Source organism: Musca vetustissima, unplaced genomic scaffold (genome assembly GCF_032173495.1).
Source record: "Musca vetustissima isolate MV318-11 ecotype Yass unplaced genomic scaffold, APGP_CSIRO_Mvet_v1 utg31166, whole genome shotgun sequence".
Lineage (NCBI taxonomy): Eukaryota > Metazoa > Arthropoda > Insecta > Diptera > Muscidae > Musca > Musca vetustissima.
Genome location: NW_026881830.1, coordinates 1,929 through 26,802, shown reverse-complemented (window position 1 = coordinate 26,802; position 24,874 = coordinate 1,929). Strand labels below are relative to the sequence as shown.

Sequence of the window (24,874 nt, the reverse complement as noted above, 5' to 3'; positions counted from 1 at the left end):
TTTTCTTTATTAACTAAAAATGCATAAATATGGTTTCAACAAAAATTTGATCTCTTTTAAAATATTTTTTGTGGCCCTGAAAAGGGCCTTTTATGGTTGAATTTCGACGAATAAATGAAAAATCAAGGCATTTACTTGGAGCTGGTGTATTTAGTAACAGCCTTGGTACCTTCACTGACAGCGTGCTTAGCCAATTCACCGGGCAACAATAGACGAACGGCAGTTTGGATTTCCCGACTGGTGATGGTCGAGCGCTTGTTGTAGTGAGCCAAACGGGAGGCTTCGGCGGCAATACGTTCGAAGATATCATTCACAAAACTGTTCATGATGCTCATGGCCTTTGAGGAAATACCAGTATCAGGATGGACTTGCTTCAACACTTTGTAAATGTAGATAGCGTAACTCTCCTTACGCTTGGTACGTCTCTTCGATTTATCGCCCTTGGTGATGTTCTTTTGGGCTTTGCCGGCCTTCTTTGCTGCTTTACCACTGGTTTTAGGAGGCATTTTTCACTTAAGTTTTTTTTTTAATCACACAAACACTTTTAACACTGTTCACAGAATAAAAATACAAGGGCAGCCAACTACATATTTGTAGATTAAAATGTTCAACAATTTCAGGTAGTCACAGCTGCTATGTATAATACATAGCTACACACCCCTAAGTATAGTAATGTGTATGCGAGAAAAGTATAAATACTACGACGCTCTGTGGCAATTTTTATCATTCTGTGTTTTTCAGTGCTAAGTGAAGTGTTTAAAAATAAAATAAAGTGAAAATGTCTGGTCGTGGTAAAGGTGGCAAAGTTAAGGGAAAGGCAAAGTCCCGTTCCAATCGTGCTGGTCTTCAATTCCCCGTCGGTCGTATTCATCGTTTGTTGCGCAAAGGCAACTATGCTGAACGTGTTGGTGCCGGTGCTCCAGTATATTTAGCCGCCGTTATGGAATATTTGGCTGCTGAAGTTTTGGAATTGGCTGGTAATGCTGCTCGTGACAACAAGAAGACTCGTATCATTCCCCGTCACTTGCAATTGGCCATCCGTAATGACGAAGAATTGAACAAATTGTTGTCTGGTGTTACTATCGCCCAAGGTGGTGTATTGCCAAACATCCAAGCTGTTCTCTTGCCCAAGAAGACCGAAAAGAAAGCCTAAATTATTGCGAAAGGTATTATGGAGTGAATACAGACCATCGTATAAAACACAAAAAATCCATACAAAATCAACCAATCCGTCCTTTTCAGGACGACAAAAAATATTTAAAAAGAGAAAAAATCATTTCAAACAATATTATTTAATTAGTTAAATTTATTAAAAATAAAATAAAAAGAAAAAAAAATCCAAAAAATATAAATTTTTCTCCTTACAGCATTACATTTGTCTTTTATGAGACGAAATACATTTATTGTAGTCACATTTGAGTTTGCTTAAAATTTGTTGTTGTTTGCCGTTATAGTTCGAGGTATTTTGAAGAAGAAGAAGAAGCATGCTTGTGTTATGTTGTTTTTGCAAGGGGACATTTAAAACGAAGAAGAAGAAGAAGAATAATACAGTTATTCCTGTTGATCAGTAGTACAGCTGGCTTGTATGACTCACAAAAAATAACCACCAAACACAAAAACACACACGCACGCACACACATAGTAATTTTATTGTAAGAAATCGTCTACCGCCTTTTATTTTGGGAAGGCAAAAAAGAGGGGATTTAATGGAATTTTTTGCGTTGGAAAGGCAGTGTAGTTGAAATAAAATTATAGAATAAGGAAAATAAAATGAAAATTTTTAGGAGTTTGAAGAAAAAATGGAATTGAAAAATAAATTAAATAGGAAAATTAGAATGAAATTAAAGAAATTAAAAGAAAATATTAAAATTAAAAATAATAAATTAAAATGAAAAAAATATGAAATTTATAGGGACATTTATGAAAATTTTAAAAATTGTTAGAAGATGAAAAGCGATTTTATTATCTGTTTTTTGAAAAATAAAATGAAATAAATTACAAATTAAATAATTTTGAATAAAAATTGACATTTTAGAAGAAAAATGAAAACATTTTTTTTTTTTTTAAAATAAATTTAAATTTGTTTAGAAAAAATTATTACGAAAATAAAAATGAAATTGGTAGAAGTTTGAAGAAAAAATGGAATTGAAAAATGAATTTAATAGGAATATTTTAATAAAATTAGAAAATATTAAAATCAAAAATATTAAATAAAAATGAAATTTATATGGACTTTTAATGAAAATTTTTGGAAAAATTTTAGAAAATGAGAAGCGATTTTATGATTTTTTTTTTTTTTTTTTTCTAAAATGAAATAAATGGAAAAAATGTTGAATAAAATTTGATATTTTAACAGAAAAATTAAATAATTTTGGATTTTTTGGAAAATAAATTTAAATTTGTTTAGAAAAAATTTTAACGTTATTAAATTGGAAATTTAATTTTTTAATTTAAGTTAAATTTTTTAATTTAATTTTAATTTTTTAATTTAATTTCAATTTTTTAATTTAGTTTTAATTTTTTAATTTAATTTAAATTTTAATTTTTTAATTTAATTTCAATTTTTTAATTTAATTTTAATTTTCTAATTTAATTTTAATTTTTTAATTTAATTTTATTTTTTTTAATTTAATTTTTTAATTTTTTTTTTTTAATTTAATTTTATTTTTTAATTTAATTTTTTAATTTTTTAATTTTTTTTTAATTTTTTAATTTAATTTTAATTTTTTAATTTAATTTAATTTTTTTTAATTTAATTTAATTTAATTTAATTTTTTAATTTTTTTTTTTAATTTAATTTTAATTTTTTTTTAATTTAATTTTTTTTTTTTTTAAATTTAAATTTATTTATTTATTTTTTTTTAATTAAAATTATTATTTTTTGTAATGTTCCACTCAATATGAACATCGTACTCACATCGTTGTTTGGTTCGTTGTTTAGTATCATGGACTAACAAAATACTACCACATGCATAGATAAAGTGACGCTATGGTATACATACATAATATAAGCAAGCATATGAACAAACAAGCAAAGGCATTTAGAAATGCGAGTTGACGGCGGCATTTTTATATGGAAATATGTTCGAAGGAAGAAATTTTTTGTTTTTTGATAGAAATTTAGCGAAATTAAATAAGATTGTAATGAAAATGATGAAGTAAATTTTAATTGAATAAAAAAAATAAATAAAATAAAAATAAAAAAATAACAAATTTTCGATTTATAAAAAAATTAAATAAATTTTTTACGAATATTTTCAAAAATAAATAAAAAAAATTGTACAATTTACTAAAAATAATTTTATTTTTGTAATGAATTTTCTTGAAATGAGAACGTATTGAATTTTTTTTATTTTTGAAATTTAAAACACTGATGTGACATGGCATTGCTTGTTGTTCTTTAACGTACGTATGTACTAATACATGTATAGGGTATGTGTAGTTATGGTATACACACATAATATAAGCAAGCAAGCATATGAACAAACAAGCAACGGCATTTAGAAATGCGAGTTGACGGCGGCATTTTTATATGGAAATATGTTCGAAGGAAGAAAATTTTTGTTTTTTGATAGAAATTTAGCGAAATTAAATAAGATTGTAATGAAAATGATGAAGTAAATTTTAATTGAATAAAAAAATAAAAAAAAAAAAATAAAAAATTTTCGATTTATAAAAAAATTAAATAAATTTTTTACGAATATTTTCGAAAATAAGTAGAAAAATTTAGAATTCATTACAAATAATTTTAATTTTTTAATGAATTTTCTTGAAATGAGAACGTATTGATTTTTTATTTTATTTTTGAAATTGAAAACACTGATGTGAATAGTCATGGCATTGCTTGTTGTTCTTTAACGTTATGTACTAATACATGAATAGGGTATGTGTAGTTATGGTATACACACATAATATGAGTAACCAAAGGCATTTAGTAATGCGTATTGCCGACGGCATTTTAACAGGCATTGGTATGTGGAAATAATTGAAAGGAAAAAATATGATTTTGGAAAGAAATGTGGTATAAAATGGATAATACTATTAGAATAAAATTCAAATTTATTAAAAATATTTGAAAAATCGGAAAAGGTAAGGGAAGGAAATTTTTTAAACATTTAATATATGTAGTTATAATTTTTATTAGTATATTTATTAAAAAAAATAATAATTAATTTTCAACAAGATAGTATCTCTTTTTTAATATTTTTTGTGGTCCTGAAAAGGACCGATTGGTTTGTTGTAAAATAAGAAGATTTCTCCAAATAGCGTCAAGAAAATATTTAACCGCCGAAACCGTACAAAGTACGACCTTGTCTCTTCAAAGCGTAGACGACATCCATAGCAGTGACGGTTTTACGCTTAGCGTGTTCGGTGTAGGTGACAGCATCACGAATAACGTTTTCCAAAAACACTTTCAGAACACCACGAGTTTCTTCGTAAATCAATCCAGAAATACGTTTTACACCACCACGACGAGCCAAACGTCTAATAGCTGGCTTGGTAATGCCCTGGATATTATCACGTAACACTTTGCGATGACGTTTAGCGCCACCTTTTCCCAAGCCTTTTCCACCTTTACCACGACCAGTCATTTTTCACTTTTTTTTTTTAAATTCACTTATCACTTCACGAATGCACAAGAACGAATGTTTTAACTAGCAGCCTAACGGTTCTATTTATACAAAAATTTCCCTCGTCAACCACTTCGACATAGTTCGTGTTGCTTGTGCCATAGTCGTTTATGTATATGTGTGCGTGTGTGTGCCCATTTAGTAGACATATATTTGTATTTACGAACACTCACCCTTAATCGTTGATGCTAACACAAAATTTTTCTATAAATACTCGTTTCTGGCGCGGTTCCCGAGTTATTACAGTGTTAACAGTGTTTGTGTGCATACCTAGTGAAGTGAAAAAAAAAAATTAAAGTGAAAAATGGCTCGTACTAAGCAAACTGCCCGTAAATCGACTGGTGGCAAGGCTCCTCGTAAGCAATTGGCCACTAAAGCCGCTCGTAAGAGCGCACCAGCCACCGGCGGTGTTAAGAAGCCTCATCGTTTCCGTCCCGGTACAGTCGCTTTGCGTGAAATCCGTCGTTACCAGAAGAGTACTGAATTGTTGATCCGCAAATTGCCCTTCCAGCGTTTGGTTCGTGAAATTGCTCAAGATTTCAAAACTGATTTGCGTTTCCAGAGCTCTGCTGTCATGGCCTTGCAAGAAGCCAGTGAAGCCTACTTGGTCGGTCTTTTCGAAGATACTAACTTGTGCGCCATCCATGCTAAGCGTGTCACCATCATGCCTAAAGATATCCAATTGGCCAGACGTATTCGTGGAGAACGTGCTTAATTTACTTGACGTTTTGAAAACTCATTTTTTTACAACAAAACAATCGGTCCTTTTCAGGACCACAAAATATATTAAAAAAGAGATTAAATTTTTAACAAATTATTTACTATTATTACAATTTTTTTATTAAATAAAAATGTTTTTTACGTTGTTTTAATTTATTTGAGGCTGATAGGAATATAGGATTTTTTATTTATTTTTTTTTTATTTCGAGTAAAATTTCCAAACATTTATGTTTTCATTTGAAATTATAATTTTTTTCGCTTTCCTTTTCTTTTCATTAAAAATGATTTTTCATACATTTTCTCAACATTTTCATAATATGATTTTCTATTTAATTTATTTTATTTTTTTTTTCATTTTAATTTTGATTTCGTAAGAAATTATTTTCTTTTTTTAATTCTGGTTAAAATTTTAATTATTCAGATTTATTATTTAAATTATTTTATTATTATTTTTTTTCTTTGTTTCTATTTAAAATTTTTCCTTTGAATTGTCACATGATGAAATTTTTTTCACATTGTTTGTTTAATTGTTTTCTATTCACATTTTTCCAAATTGGCGGGAAAATGCTTCCCTCCATTTTTCCCCTTCCAAAAAAAAATCCTCTTATGTATAAATGCAATATGTTGTTTTTGGCGCGAAAAAAATTTCCCCTCAATATTTTTTTTTTTTTTTACAGCAAACATCCCCATGAATGAAGAATGAAATATGCATGTTTTTTCTTTTCCAGCTAATTTTCTACCATGTAAAAAAAATTCTATGTAATTTTATATTTGTCTCTGTATATTCCAATGAAAAATTTGGTGGGAAATATTTTTTGATTTCTAAAGGCAGAATTTCTCTATTCAAAAACTATTTTTTTTTAAAGAAAATTATAAATAAATTAGTATTTTTTAGTAAAATAATTATTAAAATTTCATATTTTGACTAAAAATTAATAGAAAATAGTAAATTCTTAATAATCAATAGGAATAAAATATTTTTGTAACGTTCGAAAAATTCCATGAAATTTCTTTGTACTCTGCTCTGCCATGAAAGGTAATAGTAAAAACGAAATTATTTTTAATATATTTTTTTTGCCAAAATTTGACAAAATTATATGGAAAATTAATAAATAACTGATTTATAAATTATTTTAGAATATTTTTAAATTAAAATGAATTTATTTTTGCCAAAATATGTTATTTTGAAAAAAAAAAAAAATTGCCGTTTGTTGATGAATGTTCGTTCACTGGTAGTATATGATATTGTAAGGAATTTTTAACTTTTCCAAACAATTAATGACTTTTTATGAATAATGTTTTATTTTGGTGTAAATATACAAATTCTGAAATGTTTTTTAAGAAATTTTTATAAAAGTTAATAAGATTTGAGCTTTCAAATTTATTTGTAGAAAAAGTTTTCTTCATTGAAAATATGCCAACAAGAGGATTTCTGCTGTCATAGACCACATAATAAATTTAATTTTTTCTCACATAGAAAATGTAAAATTGGTCAATATTTTTGTTTCCTAAAGTAAACATATCAGGCTATATTATCAAAAAGAAATTTTACGAAAATTTTCAAAATTTTTTGGATTTTTTCCAAATTTAGTTAGAAATTTGTGATTTCAAATTCATAATCTTTGAAGTTAAACGTCTATAACTCGCTAACGGCTAATGATAATTACATGAAATCTTTTGCAAAATGAAGCCTGAAATCTATACTTTCGAAATGTAAAATATCTTTTTCGAGAATTTTCTAAGCTTCCTCGCAAAAAATTTATTTCTCCGAAAACTTTTGTAAAAAATTTAACACGCTTCCACACAATAATTCGAAAAATATACCAATTGACTACTATGCACTTCTCATCTTTTCGATGTACCTATGTTATACGGCTCGACCAATAACAAAATAGTAGTACACATAAATTTGTGAGTGTATTTGTGTTAACAGTGAAATATAAAAACAGTGAAATATAAAAACAGTGAAATATAAACATGTCTGACGCCGCCGTTGCTGAAACCACCGCCTCCCCAGTTGCCGCTGTTGAGAAAAAGGCACCAAAGAAGGCCGCTGCCAAAGCAAAGAAACCATCAGCTGCTCCAACTCATCCACCAACCCAACAAATGGTAGATGCTGCCATCAAAACATTGAAGGAACGTGGAGGTTCTTCATTGCCAGCCATCAAGAAATATTTGGCCAGCACCTACAAAGTAGATGCCCAAAAATTGGCCCCCTTCATCAAGAAGTACTTGAAGAGTGCTGTTGCCAGTGGAAAATTGATCCAAACTAAAGGTAAGGGTGCTTCTGGTTCATTCAAATTGTCCGCTTCGGCTTCCAAGGAACCCAAAGCAAAGACTGCTGAAAAGAAAAAGAAGGCCCCCGCCGCTGGTGAAAAGAAAAAGAAGGTCGCCCCTAAAAAGGCTGCCGGCGAAAAGAAGACAGCTGCCAAAAAACCATCTGCCGCCAAAAAGACCGCTGAAAAGAAGAAGGCTGACAAAACAAAGGCCAAGGCTGCCAAGAAAACCGGTACAGTTAAGGCAAAACCCGCAAAGACCGCCGCTAAAGCATCTGCCACCAAACCAAAGGCACCCAAGGCAAAAACAGCCGCTGCTAAGCCCAAAAAAGCCGCAGCACCAAAGAAGCCAGCTGCCAAGAAAGCCGCCGCCAAGAAGTAATTTTTCCCACAAAAATTACTTTGTCAAGAATTTTTTCGATATTCGAAAACATAATATCTAACAGCCCTTTTCAGGGCTACAAATTAAATTTCAAAAGAGACAAAATATTTATTTCATACTATTTACTAATTATTTTATTATTTTACTACCTAAATAAATGAGAAAATCCACATGTGTTTTAATTTTAGGAGAAAAAAAAAAGAATTTGCTAATTAGAGTATTAGGTAAAAGTGTGCCTGTTTATTTATGGACATTCCACAAAATGACGCCACAAATGGATTATTTTTTTAATCCAGGTCATAAACTTTTATAATTTGCAATTACCTAATGGTAAAAATATTTTAATATTTTCTGCTTAATTTTTGAATTTCGTAAATTTTCTTCAAAATTTGTAAATCGCCCCTTTAACGTTACAAAAACTAAATATTTTAATATTTTCTACAATTTTTGAATTTCGTTAATTTTTCATCAAAAATTTATAATCACCATTTTAAAAATATTTTTCCTTGGAAAGAATTCCACCACTAATTTTTTTCCCGCCAAAAAATCTCCCTACTTCATATTTGTCATATGCCTTTGCTGTACTGAAGAAAAAATGCTTGTACATACATGTTGTCCATTCACATATTCGTTCGTATGGCACTGATGTCTACTATAGCACAACGAACTAAAATCGCACCAATACATACACACATACGACTGCTTGTGCGATATGTTGTTATACCCATATAGCACAAGTAAACAAGCAACGACTAACAAAGCAAGCAACGGCGTTGGCATAAGGCAATGTGAGTTAGTACAAATGAATGGAAATATATTATTTTCAGTGAAAATATGGAATTTTAATTTTTTTTTAGAATTTTTGTATTTATTGAAAAAAAAAAATATATGTAATGAAAAAAGACGAAAGAAAAAAATGTTGGTTTGATAAAATATAATTTATTTATGAAAAATAATATTCTGAAAAAAAAAAATTAAAAATATGGTTTAAAATATTTTTTTTAATTTTATTTATTTAAAAATTTTCTTTATTAACTAAAAATGCATAAATATGGTTTCAACAAAAATTTGATCTCTTTTAAAATATTTTTTGTGGCCCTGAAAAGGGCCTTTTATGGTTGAATTTCGACGAATAAATGAAAAATCAAGGCATTTACTTGGAGCTGGTGTATTTAGTAACAGCCTTGGTACCTTCACTGACAGCGTGCTTAGCCAATTCACCGGGCAACAATAGACGAACGGCAGTTTGGATTTCCCGACTGGTGATGGTCGAGCGCTTGTTGTAGTGAGCCAAACGGGAGGCTTCGGCGGCAATACGTTCGAAGATATCATTCACAAAACTGTTCATGATGCTCATGGCCTTTGAGGAAATACCAGTATCAGGATGGACTTGCTTCAACACTTTGTAAATGTAGATAGCGTAACTCTCCTTACGCTTGGTACGTCTCTTCGATTTATCGCCCTTGGTGATGTTCTTTTGGGCTTTGCCGGCCTTCTTTGCTGCTTTACCACTGGTTTTAGGAGGCATTTTTCACTTTAATTTTTTTTAATCACACAAACACTTTTAACACTGTTCACAGAATAAAAATACAAGGGCAGCCAACTACATATTTGTAGATTAAAATGTTCAACAATTTCAGGTAGTCACAGCTGCTATGTATAATACATAGCTACACACCCCTAAGTATAGTAATGTGTGTGCGAGAAAAGTATAAATACTACGGGGTGCCAAGGCAATTTTTATCATTCTGTGTTTTTCAGTGCTAAGTGAAGTGTTTAAAAATAAAATAAAGTGAAAATGTCTGGTCGTGGTAAAGGTGGCAAAGTTAAGGGAAAGGCAAAGTCCCGTTCCAATCGTGCTGGTCTTCAATTCCCCGTCGGTCGTATTCATCGTTTGTTGCGCAAAGGCAACTATGCTGAACGTGTTGGTGCCGGTGCTCCAGTATATTTAGCCGCCGTTATGGAATATTTGGCTGCTGAAGTTTTGGAATTGGCTGGTAATGCTGCTCGTGACAACAAGAAGACTCGTATCATTCCCCGTCACTTGCAATTGGCCATCCGTAATGACGAAGAATTGAACAAATTGTTGTCTGGTGTTACTATCGCCCAAGGTGGTGTATTGCCAAACATCCAAGCTGTTCTCTTGCCCAAGAAGACCGAAAAGAAAGCCTAAATTATTGCGAAAGGTATTATGGAGTGAATACAGACCATCGTATAAAACACAAAAAATCCATACAAAATCAACCAATCCGTCCTTTTCAGGACGACAAAAAATATTTAAAAAGAGAAAAAATCATTTCAAACCATATTTATTTCATTAGTTAAATTTATTAAAAAAAAAATAAAAAAAAAATCCAAAAAATATAAATTTTTCTCCTTACAGCATTACATTTGTCTTTTATGAGACGAAATACATTTATTGTAGTCACATTTGAGTTTGCTTAAAATTTGTTGTTGTTTGCCGTTATAATTCGAGGTATTTTGAAGAAGAAGAAGAAGCATGCTTGTGTTATTTTGTTTTTGCAAGGGGACATTTAAAACGAAGAAGAAGAAGAAGAATAATACAGTTATTCCTGTTGATCAGTAGTACAGCTGGCTTGTATGACTCACAAAAAATAACCACCAAACACAAAAACACACACGCACGCACACACATAGTAATTTTATTGTAAGAAATCGTCTAACGCGTTTTATTTTGGGAAGGCAAAAAAGAGGAGAATTGAAAGAGTTTTTTTTTGCGTTGCAGGCCTTTGTAGTTGAAATAAAATGAAGGGATGGCGAAAATAAAATGAAAATTTGTAGGAGTTTGAAGAAAAAAATGAAATTGAAAAATAAATTAAATAGGAAAATTAGAATGAAATTAAAGAAATTAATAGAAAATATTAAAATTAAAAATAATAAATTAAAATGAAAAAATATGAAATTTATAGGGACATTTAATGAAAATTTTGTTTTTCGAAGATAAAAAGCGATTTTATTTTTATTTTTTTTTTGAAAAATAAAATGAAATAAATTACAAATTAAATAATTTTGAATAAAAATTTACATTTTAGAAGAAAAATGAAAACATTTTTTTTTTTTTTTTTTTTTTTTTTTTTTTTAAAAATAAATTTAAATTTGTTTAGAAAAAATTATTACGAAAATAAAAATGAAATTGGTAGAAGTTTGAAGAAAAAATGGAATTGAAAAATGAATTTAATAGGAATATTTTAATAAAATTAGAAAATATTAAAATCAAAAATATTAAATAAAAATGAAATTTATATGGACTTTTAATGAAAATTTTTGGAAAAATTTTAGAAAATGAGAAGCGATTTTATGATTTTTTTTTTTTTTTTTTTTTTTTTTTTGAAAAATAAAATGAAATAAATAAATGTTGAATAAAATTTGATATTTTAACAGAAAAATGAAAATATTATTTTGGATTTTTTGGAAAATAAATTTAAATTTGTTTAGAAAAAATTATAACGTTATTAAATTGGAAATTTAATTTTTTAATTTAATTTAAATTTTTTAATTTAATTTTTTTAATTTTTTAATTTAATTTAAATTTTTTAATTTAATTTAAATTTTTTTTTAATTTAATTTCAATTTTTTTTTTAATTTAATTTTTTTAATTTTTTAATTTAATTTCAATTTTTTTAATTTAATTTTAATTTTTTAATTTAATTTCAATTTTTTAATTTAATTTTAATTTTTTAATTTAATTTTAATTTTTTAATTTAAATTTAATTTTTTAATTTAATTTTAATATTTTAATTTAATTTTAATGTTTTAATTTAATTTTTTAATTAATTTTTTTAAATTTATTTATTTATTTTTTAATTAAAATTATTATTTTTGTAATTTCAATCAATTGAACATCGTTCACATCGTTGTTTTTTTTCGTTGTTTAGTATCATGGACTAACAAAATACTACCACATGATTAGATAAAGTGACGCTATGGTATACATACATAATATAAGCAAGCATATGAACAAACAAGCAAATTTAGAAATGCGAGTTGACGGCGGCATTTTTATATGGAAATATGTTCGAAGGAAGAAATTTTTTGTTTTTTGATAGAAATTTAGCGAAATTAAATAAGATTGTAATGAAAATGATGAAGTAAATTTTAATTGAATAAAAAAAATAAATAAAATAAAAATAAAAAAATAACAAATTTTTTCGAATTGTACAATTTATTAAAAATAATTTTATTTTTGTAATGAATTTTCTTGAAATGAGAACGTATTGAATTTTTTTTATTTTTGAAATTTAAAACACTTATGTGAATAGTCATGGTATTGCTTGTTGTTCTTTAACGTACGTATGTACTAATACATGTATAGGGTATGTGTAGTTATGGTATACACACATAATATAAGCAAGCAAGCATATGAACAAACAAGCAACGGCATTTAGAAATGCGAGTTGACGGCGGCATTTTTATATGGAAATATGTTCGAAGGAAGAAAATTTTTGTTTTTTGATAGAAATTTAGCGAAATTAAATAAGATTGTAATGAAAATGATGAAGTAAATTTTAATTGAATAAAAAAATAAAAAAAAAAAATAAAAAATTTTCGATTTATAAAAAAATTAAATAAATTTTTTACGAATATTTTCGAAAATAAGTAGAAAAATTTAGAATTCATTACAAATAATTTTAATTTTTTAATGAATTTTCTTGAAATGAGAACGTATTGATTTTTTTTTTTATTTTTGAAATTTAAAACACTGATGTGAATAGTCATGGCATTGCTTGTTGTTCTTTAACGTTATGTACTAATACATGTATAGGGTATGTGTAGTTATGGTATACACACATAATATGAGTAACCAAAGGCATTTAGTAATGCGTATTGCCGACGGCATTTTAACAGGCATTGGTATGTGGAAATAATTGAAAGGAAAAAAATATGATTTTGGAAAGAAATGTGGTATGAAATGGATAATAACTATTAGAAGAAAATTAAAATTTATTTAAAATATTTGAAAAATCGGAAAAGATAAGAACATTTTTTTAAATATTTTATATATGTAGTTATAATGTTTATTAGTATATTTATTAAACAAAATAATAATAATTCATTTTCAACAAGAAAGTATCTCTTTTTTAATATTTTTTGTGGTCCTGAAAAGGACCGATTGGTTTGTTGTAAAATAAGAAGATTTCTCCAAATAGCGTCAAGAAAATATTTAACCGCCGAAACCGTACAAAGTACGACCTTGTCTCTTCAAAGCGTAGACGACATCCATAGCAGTGACGGTTTTACGCTTAGCGTGTTCTGTGTAGGTGACAGCATCACGAATAACGTTTTCCAAAAACACTTTCAGAACACCACGAGTTTCTTCGTAAATCAATCCAGAAATACGTTTTACACCACCACGACGAGCCAAACGTCTAATAGCTGGCTTGGTAATGCCCTGGATATTATCACGTAACACTTTGCGATGACGTTTAGCGCCACCTTTTCCCAAGCCTTTTCCACCTTTACCGCGACCAGTCATTTTTCACTTTTTTTTTTAATTCACTTAAACACTTCACGAAAGCACAAGAACGAATGTTTTAACTGCGATTTCAATTTCAATTTCAATTTATATTTTCTCCATCAAAACCTTAAACATAGTTATTCAATAACTTAAATCTAACAATATTCAATTCATATGCTTAACATTAATTCTTATTTTCCTAAGCTTATCTCTCTAATACAAAAAAGTCCTGCAGTTTTTCTGCAGACTAACACTAAACAAATATAATCTCCTAAAAAAATGATGTTAAAAAAAGGAGCCCTTTTCGATTTTTATATTTTATCTTACTAACTACTGAATTTAAAGCTAATTACTTAATCTAAATTGGGATTTATATACAGGGTTAGGTGGGATGGGATTAGAGACAAGGAATATTTACAAGGGTTTGGGATGGGGGATTTATTTACAATATATACAATATAATACAGATAAGGACGCTTTACCCGCTACTGCGACGTGCTATATACGGTACTATCTATATCTAGCGTCCCAAACCTACGATGATAGAAGAGGAGCTGGTCATCTCTATATAGAAGACCTTCTTCGTTCAAAGTGGCTAAGCTGCTCGGAGGCCTATAATTGGCCCGAATTAACCTTTCGACGTCTGTTTCGTGCAAAAGGCTATCTCTAACTAGATTATTTTCTAAAGTTGCCGCTCGGTCTAGGAACCTAAGAGCGGATGCCATTAGAAAGTTATCTATACGGCTGAAGTCGATGGAATCATACACAACTCTATTGGCAGGTAGTCGCCAGATTCCATCTACTCCTTGTTCTGGCCTTAAGCCTAAGCAGGACCTAAGGATTCGCCTCTCCCAAATGCGCAGCCTCTCCATTTGGTGGGAAGAGATACCAAACAGGGAAGGCGTACGCAATTAGTGGCCTTATTATTTGCTTGTAGATAAGCAGCCTAACTTTCACGGAAAGCCCACCAGCTGCTTTGAGAGCACGCTGGTAGAGCCAATATACTCCTTTGACTTTCCTAAGAATGTAGTCAATATGCCTAACAAACTCAAATTTACTATTTAAGATAACACACATATTTAATCTGTTCGGAGTTTCTTATTGTTTGCCCTCCAATAGCAAGAGTAGGTTCATACTGCCTGGCGCTGCGGTATAAATATTTCTTCTTGCCTTTGAAGGTTATTGCTTCACATTTATCGACATTTAAATGCATTTTCCAAGTTTGGAAGTATTCGGAGAGTTGCTCCAAATATGCATTTAATCTATCATTAGTATTCCCTGCATGAGCTCCTGCTGCAGCAACAAATATATCGTCTGCATATGCAAGGAGTAATTGCCCTTCAGGCGCATGCGGTATATCACTAATAAAAATATTGAAGAGAACGGGTCCAAGGAGGGACCCTTGTGGAACCCCGGCATTGACTGCCCTTTCTGACGAAAGGTTCTCTTCAACTTTTACCTTAAAGCTTCTGTCCGTTAGAAAACTTGACACAAGCCTGCATATATTAAAATCGAAGCCTAGCCTTCTCATTTTATATATTATTGCGCTTTGCCAAACATTATCAAATGCTTTGGCAAAATCCAAACTAACAGCAATAGTTATATGTCTGTTATTTAGAGCGCGAGTCACATATTCCCCTAAGACCATCAGGGTATGTGACGTCGAATGACCCTGTCTGAAGCCGAATTGGCTATCAGATAGGATTTCTCTCTCTTCCAGTATATCTCTAATTTCAGAGAGTATAAAATATTCAAAAAGCTTACCGAACGCTGAAAGTAAGCTAATTGGCCTGTAGCTATTGCATTTTGTAGGGTCCTTACCAGGTTTCAGGATGGGTATAGTGATTGCCCTTTTCCATGAAACCGGAAAATAGCCCAAATTTATGCAATGATTGAAGATAATTGCAATGTGTTCCAAAGCTGTACCAGTGGTCTTCCTTAACACGAAGTCAGGTATTCCGTCTGGTCCTGCGGATTTGCGATTTGATCTTCTCTTTAACCCTGCCCCAATATTGGGAGCTTTAAGGAATTTATGAAGTCGCCATATACTATCCTCGCAAACTTGAGTTCCATCAGCAGTTAGGTTAGCTGCAAATGTAACTAGCGGGGACCTTGTTTCATAGTCTGATATTTCTCTCCTGACAGTGGTGTCTAGGGGGGAATTATCATCAGCATCGGATTGTCCTTGCACCGTATCCGCTAACATGTCCGCCTTTTGGCTTGACATGACTGCTGTGATCCCGTCATTATTGACAAGATCAGGGATTTGACATTACGTTTACCCGTAGCTGCCTTAATCCGTCCGTACATACGATCATCCACTTGGATTTGACTGAGATGTCTTATCCATTGTTCTGTCTCGTATTTCGCAATTGCGCCTTGAATAATTCTATCGGCGTTGCGAATTTCCGCCCTGAGGGTTGAGTACCTCTCAGGGTTTCTTGTACGGTATAATCTACGCCGTAGAACTTTCTTCTGCCGGATAAGGTCTAATATATCTGTGTCCCGAATTAGTCTTGGGAACAGCGGACTCTATGGTTTCGGAATACCTCACTTGTGGCCTCGATGCATTCATCGATTTCCGAAATAGAGGCATTCCGATCAATTGGAAGTCGACAGTTGGGAAGCTCTTCTGCCAATTTCCTATTAAATAATCTTTTGTCCATACGTCTATAGTCATAAAACGTACGTCTCTCTTTCCTGTCGGGTCCGTCACCAAAAACCGTAATTTTCAGCGCTCGATGATCAGAATTACAATCTAATGTTGTAATTCCTCGCCCCCCATTGTCATCGACATGGGTTCCAGATGATACCACACAAATGTCAATATAAGATTGTGATCCTCTATTGACCCTTGTTGGACCATCTGTGGGCAAGATATTTAAATCAGGACAGCCGATTAAAAAATCCAAAACTTTCCTGCCCCTTGAACATGTTTGGGTATCTCCCCAGCTAGTATGCCTAGCATTGAGGTCAGCCCCAACAATTACCTCTCCTAATCTAGCTAAATCCCCTAAAGGCTCTAAATTAGACATTTCAAATCTATCATGTGGCCTGCAGTACATAGCCACTGCGAAGAGTGGTACCCCGCCGGCCCTATGAATTTTTACACAGGTGCATTCGATTGCTCCTAAATCGAGATGTACCCTTTCACTTTTAATATTGTCCTTAACTAATATACCAGTTCCTCCGCCTGGTCTGTCACGTCTGTGTTGTAAAAAAGAACTATATCCGCCCATCTCAAAACGGTGCTTTAGAGATAGTTTATGTTCAGCCAACATCATGACCTCCGGTTTATGTTCGTTGAGGAATATTTGGAGGTAGTGCCTCCTATATTTCGAAACTACGGAGTTAATATTGGCGAAAATAAAAGTAGTCGACCTAACCATTAATTCCTAATAGGCCTACTAGTGAGGCCATGGCTTTCGCCTGGCTCGCCTTATCCTTACTTTTCAGCTCCTCTGAAAATTGACGAACCTGCATAACAGCGCTCAAGAAATCTTTGCCAAAGATATCCTGGCACAGTTCGTCAAAAAGAGAGAAGCCACTTACCTTCTCCTCCAACGATTGTTGGCCCAAAGTCATATTAGCTTTGGGTGCAACCTTTGATTGTTGGCCCAAAGTCATATTAGCTTTGGGTGCTCCCTTTGCTGTGCAAGCAGCAGCATACGAGATACCATTTTGTATCTTGCCGCTGTTGAGTGGAATCTTTGCCTTAGGCAAAGATTCCAATTTTGCCCCCTTTTTCTCAGCGCGTTGCGCCAAGAGCTTTAGGCGAATTGGGCAGTCTGGCGAATTCGCCGGATGTCCCAATTTAGTGCAGTTCACACAGCCAAATGTGAACTCGGGTTTCATTTCTACTTTACCTGTGGTTGGATTTACCACAGGAACCATTTTTGGCTTGCGTATCCCAGCTGGGATTTTGCATTGCCCATATGCATGTTTTTCCATGCACTTGAAACAGCGGAATGGCATTCCGCAATTTGTGGACACATGTCCATGACGCTGACAATTAAAGCATTGTGGCAGCGTATTTTTGGTGTCTTTTCTGACAACGACCGAATTGGTCAAGAAATATTTAAGTTTGTAAAATTTCTCAATATCAGAACTTGGGCCCAAATTAATGAGCCACTTGTTCCCTCCTAATTTTACGACGCGTTTAACGTCGATTTCGATTGTCAGTTCCGCAAGTCCGGCCTTGACGTCCTCCACCTCATAATTTCCCGATAGTCTTTCAATGACTACCGAGTAGGCGGTTTTCCCCTTAGCAGTGTAAGTGAAGAAATTAATTCCTTCCTTCACAAAAAGTTCACGGACAGCGTTATGCTCTTCCGAAGTGAACATCTGCACATTAGAAATTTTTTTCAGTACTGTGACTGAGAAGTTCTTATGTCCCACTTTCATTTTAATTTTGTCAACTAAGTCCTTGACATTAACACTAACTACGGTAAAAACCGGGGGTAAAGCGGCCTTACCTGCTTTTTTCGCCTCCTTCTGCTTTGGCGCCTTCTTCGCTGCAGCTGTCTCCTTTACTGCTGCAACCTTCTTGTTGTTGCTGGCTTGCTTCTTACCAGCGACCTTCTTCTCCTCCCCAGGCAATATCGGCGTCTTGCATGCCTGTAGTGGTGCGCGGCTTGCAACCACCGGTACCTGTGGCACTGGCAGTGTGACCACGGACTGCTCTACTAGCAGCGTAGCAGCAGTATCCACCTCCATGGTGGCCTCTTCTATGGCAACCTGCTTTTCAACAGGCGCCTCATTGATTTTTAAGGAGTTTTTCTTCTCCAATCGAGCGATTTCGCGTTTATACGCGGCTTCGTTTCGCTGCATTTTTTGCAGCTCAACGCCCATCTCCTCCTGTCGCTGGCTGAGGGCCTTAAATTCAGCCAGGAGGGTAGCATACTGCTTTTCAACAGCAGCTAGGGCGGCTTTAAGCTGGCCATTGGCAGCTTCCAATTTCATTGACTCATATTGTGAGTCGTCGCTATCGCCTTTGCGATGTTTACGCTTTTTGCGTTTTTTCTCCTCACGGGAGATTGACACCACCGAACGGCAATCGCTTGTATTGCCAAATTCAGAGCATACTTCTAGGCGCTTAACTGACGCCGTATCGGAGACACACTCCACCTCTTTGGCATGGCTAGTAATATTAGCCGATGCACCAACCACCTCCTTGGTGGCTTTAGTGTGGTTGGCAACTACGTTGCCAACCACAATATCGCCAGTTGTTGACATGCCGACGGTAAAATACTTTTAGCAAAGTACCGACGGCAAATCCTCTTTGTTTACCCAACAGCTAATGCAAAGCAAAAAGCCGTCGGCAAAACAAAAATTTGGCCAAAGTCAAAAGTTGAAACAAAATTTTATCCCAAAGGCCACTTTTCACCAAACACTTTTATTTTTTGATTTTATCACTTTTTCACTTCTTCCGCTGAGGTCTGTTCACGGCCACAGCCAAACACTGAATGTTTTAACTGCGTCCCTAACGGTTCTATTTATACAAAAATTTCCCTGATCGTCAACCACTTCGACTTAGTTCGTGTTGCTTGTGCCATAGTCGTTTATGTATATGTGTGCGTGTGTGTGCCCATTTAGTAGACATATATTTGTATTTACGAACACTCACCCTTAATCGTTGATGCTAACACAAAATTTTTCTATAAATACTCGTTTCTGGCGCGGTTCCCGAGTTATTACAGTGTTAACAGTGTTTGTGTGCATACCTAGTGAAGTGAAAATAAAAAAATTAAAGTGAAAAATGGCTCGTACTAAGCAAACTGCCCGTAAATCGACTGGTGGCAAGGCTCCTCGTAAGCAATTGGCCACTAAAGCCGCTCGTAAGAGCGCACCAGCCACCGGCGGTGTTAAGAAGCCTCATCGTTTCCGTCCCGGTACAGTCGCTTTGCGTGAAATCCGTCGTTACCAGAAGAGTACTGAATTGTTGATCCGCAAATTGCCCTTCCAGCGTTTGGTTCGTGAAATTGCTCAAGATTTCAAAACTGATTTGCGTTTCCAGAGCTCTGCTGTCATGGCCTTGCAAGAAGCCAGTGAAGCCTACTTGGTCGGTCTTTTCGAAGATACTAACTTGTGCGCCATCCATGCTAAGCGTGTCACCATCATGCCTAAAGATATCCAATTGGCCAGACGTATTCGTGGAGAACGTGCTTAATTTACTTGACGTTTTGAAAACTCATTTTTTTACAACAAAACAATCGGTCCTTTTCAGGACCACAAAATATATTAAAAAAGAGATTAAATTTTTAACAAATTATTTACTATTATTACAATTTTTTTATTAAATAAAAATGTTTTTTACGTTGTTTTAATTTATTTGAGGCTGATAGGAATATAGGATTTTTTATTTATTTTTTTTTTATTTCGATTAAAATTTCCAAACATTTATGTTTTCATTTGAAATTATAATTTTTTTCGCTTTCCTTTTCTTTTCATTAAAAATGATTTTTCATACATTTTCTCAACATTTTCATAATATGATTTTCTATTTAATTTATTTTATTTTTTTTTTCATTTTAATTTTGATTTCGTAAGAAATTATTTTTTTTTTTAATTCTGGTTAAAATTTTAATTATTCAGATTTATTATTTAAATTATTTTATTATTATTTTTTTTCTTTGTTTCTATTTAAAATTTTTCCTTTGAATTGTCACATGATGAAATTTTTTTCACATTGTTTGTTTAATTGTTTTCTATTCACATTTTTCCAAATTGGCGGGAAAATGCTTCCCTCCATTTTTCCCCTTCCAAAAAAAAATCCTCTTATGTATAAATGCAATATGTTGTTTTTGGCGCGAAAAAAATTTCCCCTCAATATTTTTTTTTTTTTTTTTTTACAGCAAACATCCCCATGAATGAAGAATGAAATATGCATGTTTTTTCTTTTCCAGCTAATTTTCTACCATGTAAAAAAAATTCTATGTAATTTTATATTTGTCTCTGTATATTCCAATGAAAAATTTGGTGGGAAATATTTTTTGATTTCTAAAGGCAGAATTTCTCTATTCAAAAACTATTTTTTTTTAAAGAAAATTATAAATAAATTAGTATTTTTTAGTAAAATAATTATTAAAATTTCATATTTTGACTAAAAATTAATAGAAAATAGTAAATTCTTAATAATCAATAGGAATAAAATATTTTTGTAACGTTCGAAAAATTCCATGAAATTTCTTTGTACTCTGCTCTGCCATGAAAGGTAATAGTAAAAACGAAATTATTTTTAATATATTTTTTTTTGCCAAAATTTGGCAAAATTATATGGAAAATTAATAAATAACTGATTTATAAATTATTTTAGAATATTTTTAAATTAAAATGAATTTATTTTTGCCAAAATATGTTATTTTGAAAAAAAAAAAAAATTGCCGTTTGTTGATGAATGTTCGTTCACTGGTAGTATATGATATTGTAAGGAATTTTTAACTTTTCCAAACAATTAATGACTTTTTATGAATAATGTTTTATTTTGGTGTAAATATACAAATTCTGAAATGTTTTTTAAGAAATTTTTATAAAAGTTAATAAGATTTGAGCTTTCAAATTTATTTGTAGAAAAAGTTTTCTTCATTGAAAATATGCCAACAAGAGGATTTCTGCTGTCATAGACCACATAATAAATTTAATTTTTTCTCACATAGAAAATGTAAAATTGGTCAATATTTTTGTTTTATCCTAAAGTAAACATATCAGGCTATATTATCAAAAAGAAATTTTACGAAAATTTTCAAAATTTTTTGGATTTTTTCCAAATTTAGTTAGAAATTTGTGATTTCAAATTCATAATCTTTGAAGTTAAACGTCTATAACTCGCTAACGGCTTATGATAATTACATGAAATCTTTTGCAAAATGAAGCCTGAAATCTATACTTTCGAAATGTAAAATATCTTTTTCGAGAATTTTCTAAGCTTCCTCGCAAAAAATTTATTTCTCCGAAAACTTTTGTAAAAAATTTAACACGCTTCCACACAATAATTCGAAAAATATACCAATTGACTACTATGCACTTCTCATCTTTTCGATGTACCTATGTTATACGGCTCGACCAATAACAAAATAGTAGTACACATAAATTTGTGAGTGTATTTGTGTTAACAGTGAAATATAAAAACAGTGAAATATAAACATGTCTGACGCCGCCGTTGTTGAAACCACCGCCTCCCCAGTTGCCGCTGTTGAGAAAAAGGCACCAAAGAAGGCCGCTGCCAAAGCAAAGAAACCATCAGCTGCTCCAACTCATCCACCAACCCAACAAATGGTAGATGCTGCCATCAAAACATTAAAGGAACGTGGAGGTTCTTCATTGCCAGCCATCAAGAAATATTTGGCCAGCACCTACAAAGTAGATGCCCAAAAATTGGCCCCCTTCATCAAGAAGTACTTGAAGAGTGCTGTTGCCAGTGGAAAATTGATCCAAACTAAAGGTAAGGGTGCTTCTGGTTCATTCAAATTGTCAGCTTCGGCCTCCAAGGAACCCAAAGCAAAGACTGCTGAAAAGAAAAAGAAGGCTCCCGCCGCTGGTGAAAAGAAGAAGAAGGTCGCCCCTAAAAAGGCTGCCGGCGAAAAGAAGACAGCTGCCAAAAAACCATCTGCCGCCAAAAAGACCGCTGAAAAGAAGAAGGCTGACAAAACAAAGGCCAAGGCTGCCAAGAAAACCGGTACAGTTAAGGCAAAACCCGCAAAGACCGCCGCTAAAGCATCTGCCACCAAACCAAAGGCACCCAAGGCAAAAACAGCCGCTGCTAAGCCCAAAAAAGCCGCAGCGCCAAAGAAGCCAGCTGCCAAGAAAGCCGCCGCCAAGAAGTAATTTTTCCCACAAAAATTACTTTGTCAAGAATTTTTTCGATATTCGAAAACATAATATCTAACAGCCCTTTTCAGGGCTACAAATTAAATTCTAAAAGAGACAAAATATTTATTTCATACTATAAACAAATTACTTTTATTATTTTTACTACTACCTAAATAAATGAGAAAATCCACATGTGTTTTAATTTTAGGAGAAAAAAAAAAGATTTTGCTAATTATAGTATTAGGTAAAAGTGTGCCTGTTTATTTATGGACATTCCACAAAATGACGCCACAAATGGATTATTTTTTTAATCCAGGTCATAAACTTTTATAATTTGCAATTACCTAATGGTAAAAATATTTTAATATTTTCTGCTTAATTTTTGAATTTCGTAAATTTTCTTCAAAATTTGTAAATCGCCCCTTTAACGTTACAAAAACTAAATATTTTAATATTTTCTAAAATTTTTGAATTTCATTAATTTTTCATCAACAATTTATAATCACCATTTTAAACATATTTTTCCTTGGAAAGAATTCCACCACTAATTTTTTTCCCGCCAAAAAATCTCCCTACTTCATATTTGTCATATGCCTTTGCTGTACTGAAGAAAAAATGCTTGTACATAGATGTTGCCCATTCACATATTCGTTCGTATGGCACTGATGTCTACTATAGCACAACGAACTAAAATCGCACCAATACATACACACATACGACTGCTTGTGCGATATGTTGTTATACCCATATAGCACAAGTAAACAAGCAACGACTAACAAAGCAAGCAACGGCGTTGGCATAAGGCAATGTGAGTTAGTACAAATGAATGGAAATATATTATTTTCAGTGAAAATATGGAATTTTAATTTTTTTTTAGAATTTTGGTATTTATTGAAAAAAAAAAATATATGTAATGAAAAAAGACGAAAGAAAAAAATGTTGGTTTGATAAAATATAATTTATTTATGAAAAATAATATTCTGAAAAAAAAAAATTAAAAATATGGTTTAAAATATTTTTTTTAATTTTATTTATTTAAAAATTTTCTTTATTAACTAAAAATGCATAAATATGGTTTCAACAAAAATTTGATCTCTTTTAAAATATTTTTTGTGGCCCTGAAAAGGGCCTTTTATGGTTGAATTTCGACGAATTAATGAAAAATCAAGGCATTTACTTGGAGCTGGTGTATTTAGTAACAGCCTTGGTACCTTCACTGACAGCGTGCTTAGCCAATTCACCGGGCAACAATAGACGAACGGCAGTTTGGATTTCCCGACTGGTGATGGTCGAGCGCTTGTTGTAGTGAGCCAAACGGGAGGCTTCGGCGGCAATACGTTCGAAGATATCATTCACAAAACTGTTCATGATGCTCATGGCCTTTGAGGAAATACCAGTATCAGGATGGACTTGCTTCAACACTTTGTAAATGTAGATAGCGTAACTCTCCTTACGCTTGGTACGTCTCTTCGATTTATCGCCCTTGGTGATGTTCTTTTGGGCTTTGCCGGCCTTCTTTGCTGCTTTACCACTGGTTTTAGGAGGCATTTTTCACTTTAATTTTTTTTAATCACACAAACACTTTTAACACTGTTCACAGAATAAAAATACAAGGGCAGCCAACTACATATTTGTAGATTAAAATGTTCAACAATTTCAGGTAGTCACAGCTGCTATGTATAATACATAGCTACACACCCCTAAGTATAGTAATGTGTGTGCGAGAAAAGTATAAATACTACGGGGTGCCAAGGCAATTTTTATCATTCTGTGTTTTTCAGTGCTAAGTGAAGTGTTTAAAAATAAAATAAAGTGAAAATGTCTGGTCGTGGTAAAGGTGGCAAAGTTAAGGGAAAGGCAAAGTCCCGTTCCAATCGTGCTGGTCTTCAATTCCCCGTCGGTCGTATTCATCGTTTGTTGCGCAAAGGGAACTATGCTGAACGTGTTGGTGCCGGTGCTCCAGTATATTTAGCCGCCGTTATGGAATATTTGGCTGCTGAAGTTTTGGAATTGGCTGGTAATGCTGCTCGTGACAACAAGAAGACTCGTATTATTCCCCGTCACTTGCAATTGGCCATCCGTAATGACGAAGAATTGAACAAATTGTTGTCTGGTGTTACTATCGCCCAAGGTGGTGTATTGCCAAACATCCAAGCTGTTCTCTTGCCCAAGAAGACCGAAAAGAAAGCCTAAATTATTGCGAAAGGTATTATGGAGTGAATACAGACCATCGTATAAAACACAAAAAATCCATACAAAATCAACCAATCCGTCCTTTTCAGGGCGACAAAAAATATTTAAAAAGAGAAAAAATCATTTCAAACAATATTATTTCATTAGTTACATTTATTAAAAATAAAATAAAAAAAAATCCAAAAAATATAAATTTTTCTCCTTACAGCATTACATTTGTCTTTTATGAGACGAAATACATTTATTGTAGTCACATTTGAGTTTGCTTAAAATTTGTTGTTGTTTGCCGTTATAGTTCGAGGTATTTTGAAGAAGAAGAAGAAGAAGCATGCTTGTGTTATGTTGTTTTTGCAAGGGGCAATTTAAAACGAAGAAGAAAGAAGAAGAA

General features: G+C 32.2%; 11 protein-coding genes across 11 annotated transcripts; 6 read left to right on the top strand and 5 right to left on the bottom strand.

Annotated features, from left to right (window-relative positions):
- Positions 1-117: 117 nt before the first annotated feature.
- On the bottom strand, positions 118-525 carry LOC133327864 (histone H2B). Its single transcript, XM_061536397.1, has one exon. It carries the CDS (start codon positions 504-506, stop codon positions 132-134), a length of 375 nt encoding a protein of 124 aa, XP_061392381.1. The 5' UTR covers positions 507-525; the 3' UTR covers positions 118-131.
- A 200-nt stretch (positions 526-725) lies between these two features.
- On the top strand, positions 726-1,181 carry LOC133327862 (histone H2A). The gene has a single exon (XM_061536395.1). The coding sequence runs from the start codon at positions 779-781 to the stop codon at positions 1,151-1,153; it is 375 nt and encodes a 124-aa protein (XP_061392379.1). The 5' UTR covers positions 726-778; the 3' UTR covers positions 1,154-1,181.
- Positions 1,182-4,245: 3,064 nt separating this feature from the next.
- Positions 4,246-4,627, bottom strand: LOC133327865 (histone H4). Its single transcript, XM_061536399.1, has one exon. It carries the CDS (start codon positions 4,590-4,592, stop codon positions 4,281-4,283), a length of 312 nt encoding a protein of 103 aa, XP_061392383.1. The 5' UTR covers positions 4,593-4,627; the 3' UTR covers positions 4,246-4,280.
- A 2,674-nt stretch (positions 4,628-7,301) lies between these two features.
- LOC133327857 (histone H1-like) lies at positions 7,302-8,082 on the top strand. Its single transcript, XM_061536393.1, has one exon. It carries the CDS (start codon positions 7,329-7,331, stop codon positions 8,007-8,009), a length of 681 nt encoding a protein of 226 aa, XP_061392377.1. The 5' UTR covers positions 7,302-7,328; the 3' UTR covers positions 8,010-8,082.
- A 1,066-nt stretch (positions 8,083-9,148) lies between these two features.
- LOC133327863 (histone H2B) lies at positions 9,149-9,551 on the bottom strand. Its single transcript, XM_061536396.1, has one exon. The coding sequence runs from the start codon at positions 9,535-9,537 to the stop codon at positions 9,163-9,165; it is 375 nt and encodes a 124-aa protein (XP_061392380.1). The 5' UTR covers positions 9,538-9,551; the 3' UTR covers positions 9,149-9,162.
- Positions 9,552-9,754: 203 nt separating this feature from the next.
- On the top strand, positions 9,755-10,210 carry LOC133327859 (histone H2A). Its single transcript, XM_061536394.1, has one exon. It carries the CDS (start codon positions 9,808-9,810, stop codon positions 10,180-10,182), a length of 375 nt encoding a protein of 124 aa, XP_061392378.1. The 5' UTR covers positions 9,755-9,807; the 3' UTR covers positions 10,183-10,210.
- Positions 10,211-13,156: 2,946 nt separating this feature from the next.
- LOC133327866 (histone H4) lies at positions 13,157-13,525 on the bottom strand. Its single transcript, XM_061536400.1, has one exon. It carries the CDS (start codon positions 13,501-13,503, stop codon positions 13,192-13,194), a length of 312 nt encoding a protein of 103 aa, XP_061392384.1. The 5' UTR covers positions 13,504-13,525; the 3' UTR covers positions 13,157-13,191.
- Positions 13,526-19,221: 5,696 nt separating this feature from the next.
- LOC133327853 (histone H3) lies at positions 19,222-19,654 on the top strand. Its single transcript, XM_061536389.1, has one exon. It carries the CDS (start codon positions 19,244-19,246, stop codon positions 19,652-19,654), a length of 411 nt encoding a protein of 136 aa, XP_061392373.1. The 5' UTR covers positions 19,222-19,243.
- Positions 19,655-21,560: 1,906 nt separating this feature from the next.
- LOC133327856 (histone H1-like) lies at positions 21,561-22,381 on the top strand. The gene has a single exon (XM_061536392.1). It carries the CDS (start codon positions 21,628-21,630, stop codon positions 22,306-22,308), a length of 681 nt encoding a protein of 226 aa, XP_061392376.1. The 5' UTR covers positions 21,561-21,627; the 3' UTR covers positions 22,309-22,381.
- Positions 22,382-23,452: 1,071 nt separating this feature from the next.
- LOC133327854 (histone H2B) lies at positions 23,453-23,855 on the bottom strand. Its single transcript, XM_061536390.1, has one exon. It carries the CDS (start codon positions 23,839-23,841, stop codon positions 23,467-23,469), a length of 375 nt encoding a protein of 124 aa, XP_061392374.1. The 5' UTR covers positions 23,842-23,855; the 3' UTR covers positions 23,453-23,466.
- A 199-nt stretch (positions 23,856-24,054) lies between these two features.
- LOC133327855 (histone H2A) lies at positions 24,055-24,514 on the top strand. Its single transcript, XM_061536391.1, has one exon. It carries the CDS (start codon positions 24,112-24,114, stop codon positions 24,484-24,486), a length of 375 nt encoding a protein of 124 aa, XP_061392375.1. The 5' UTR covers positions 24,055-24,111; the 3' UTR covers positions 24,487-24,514.
- Positions 24,515-24,874: the final 360 nt, after the last annotated feature.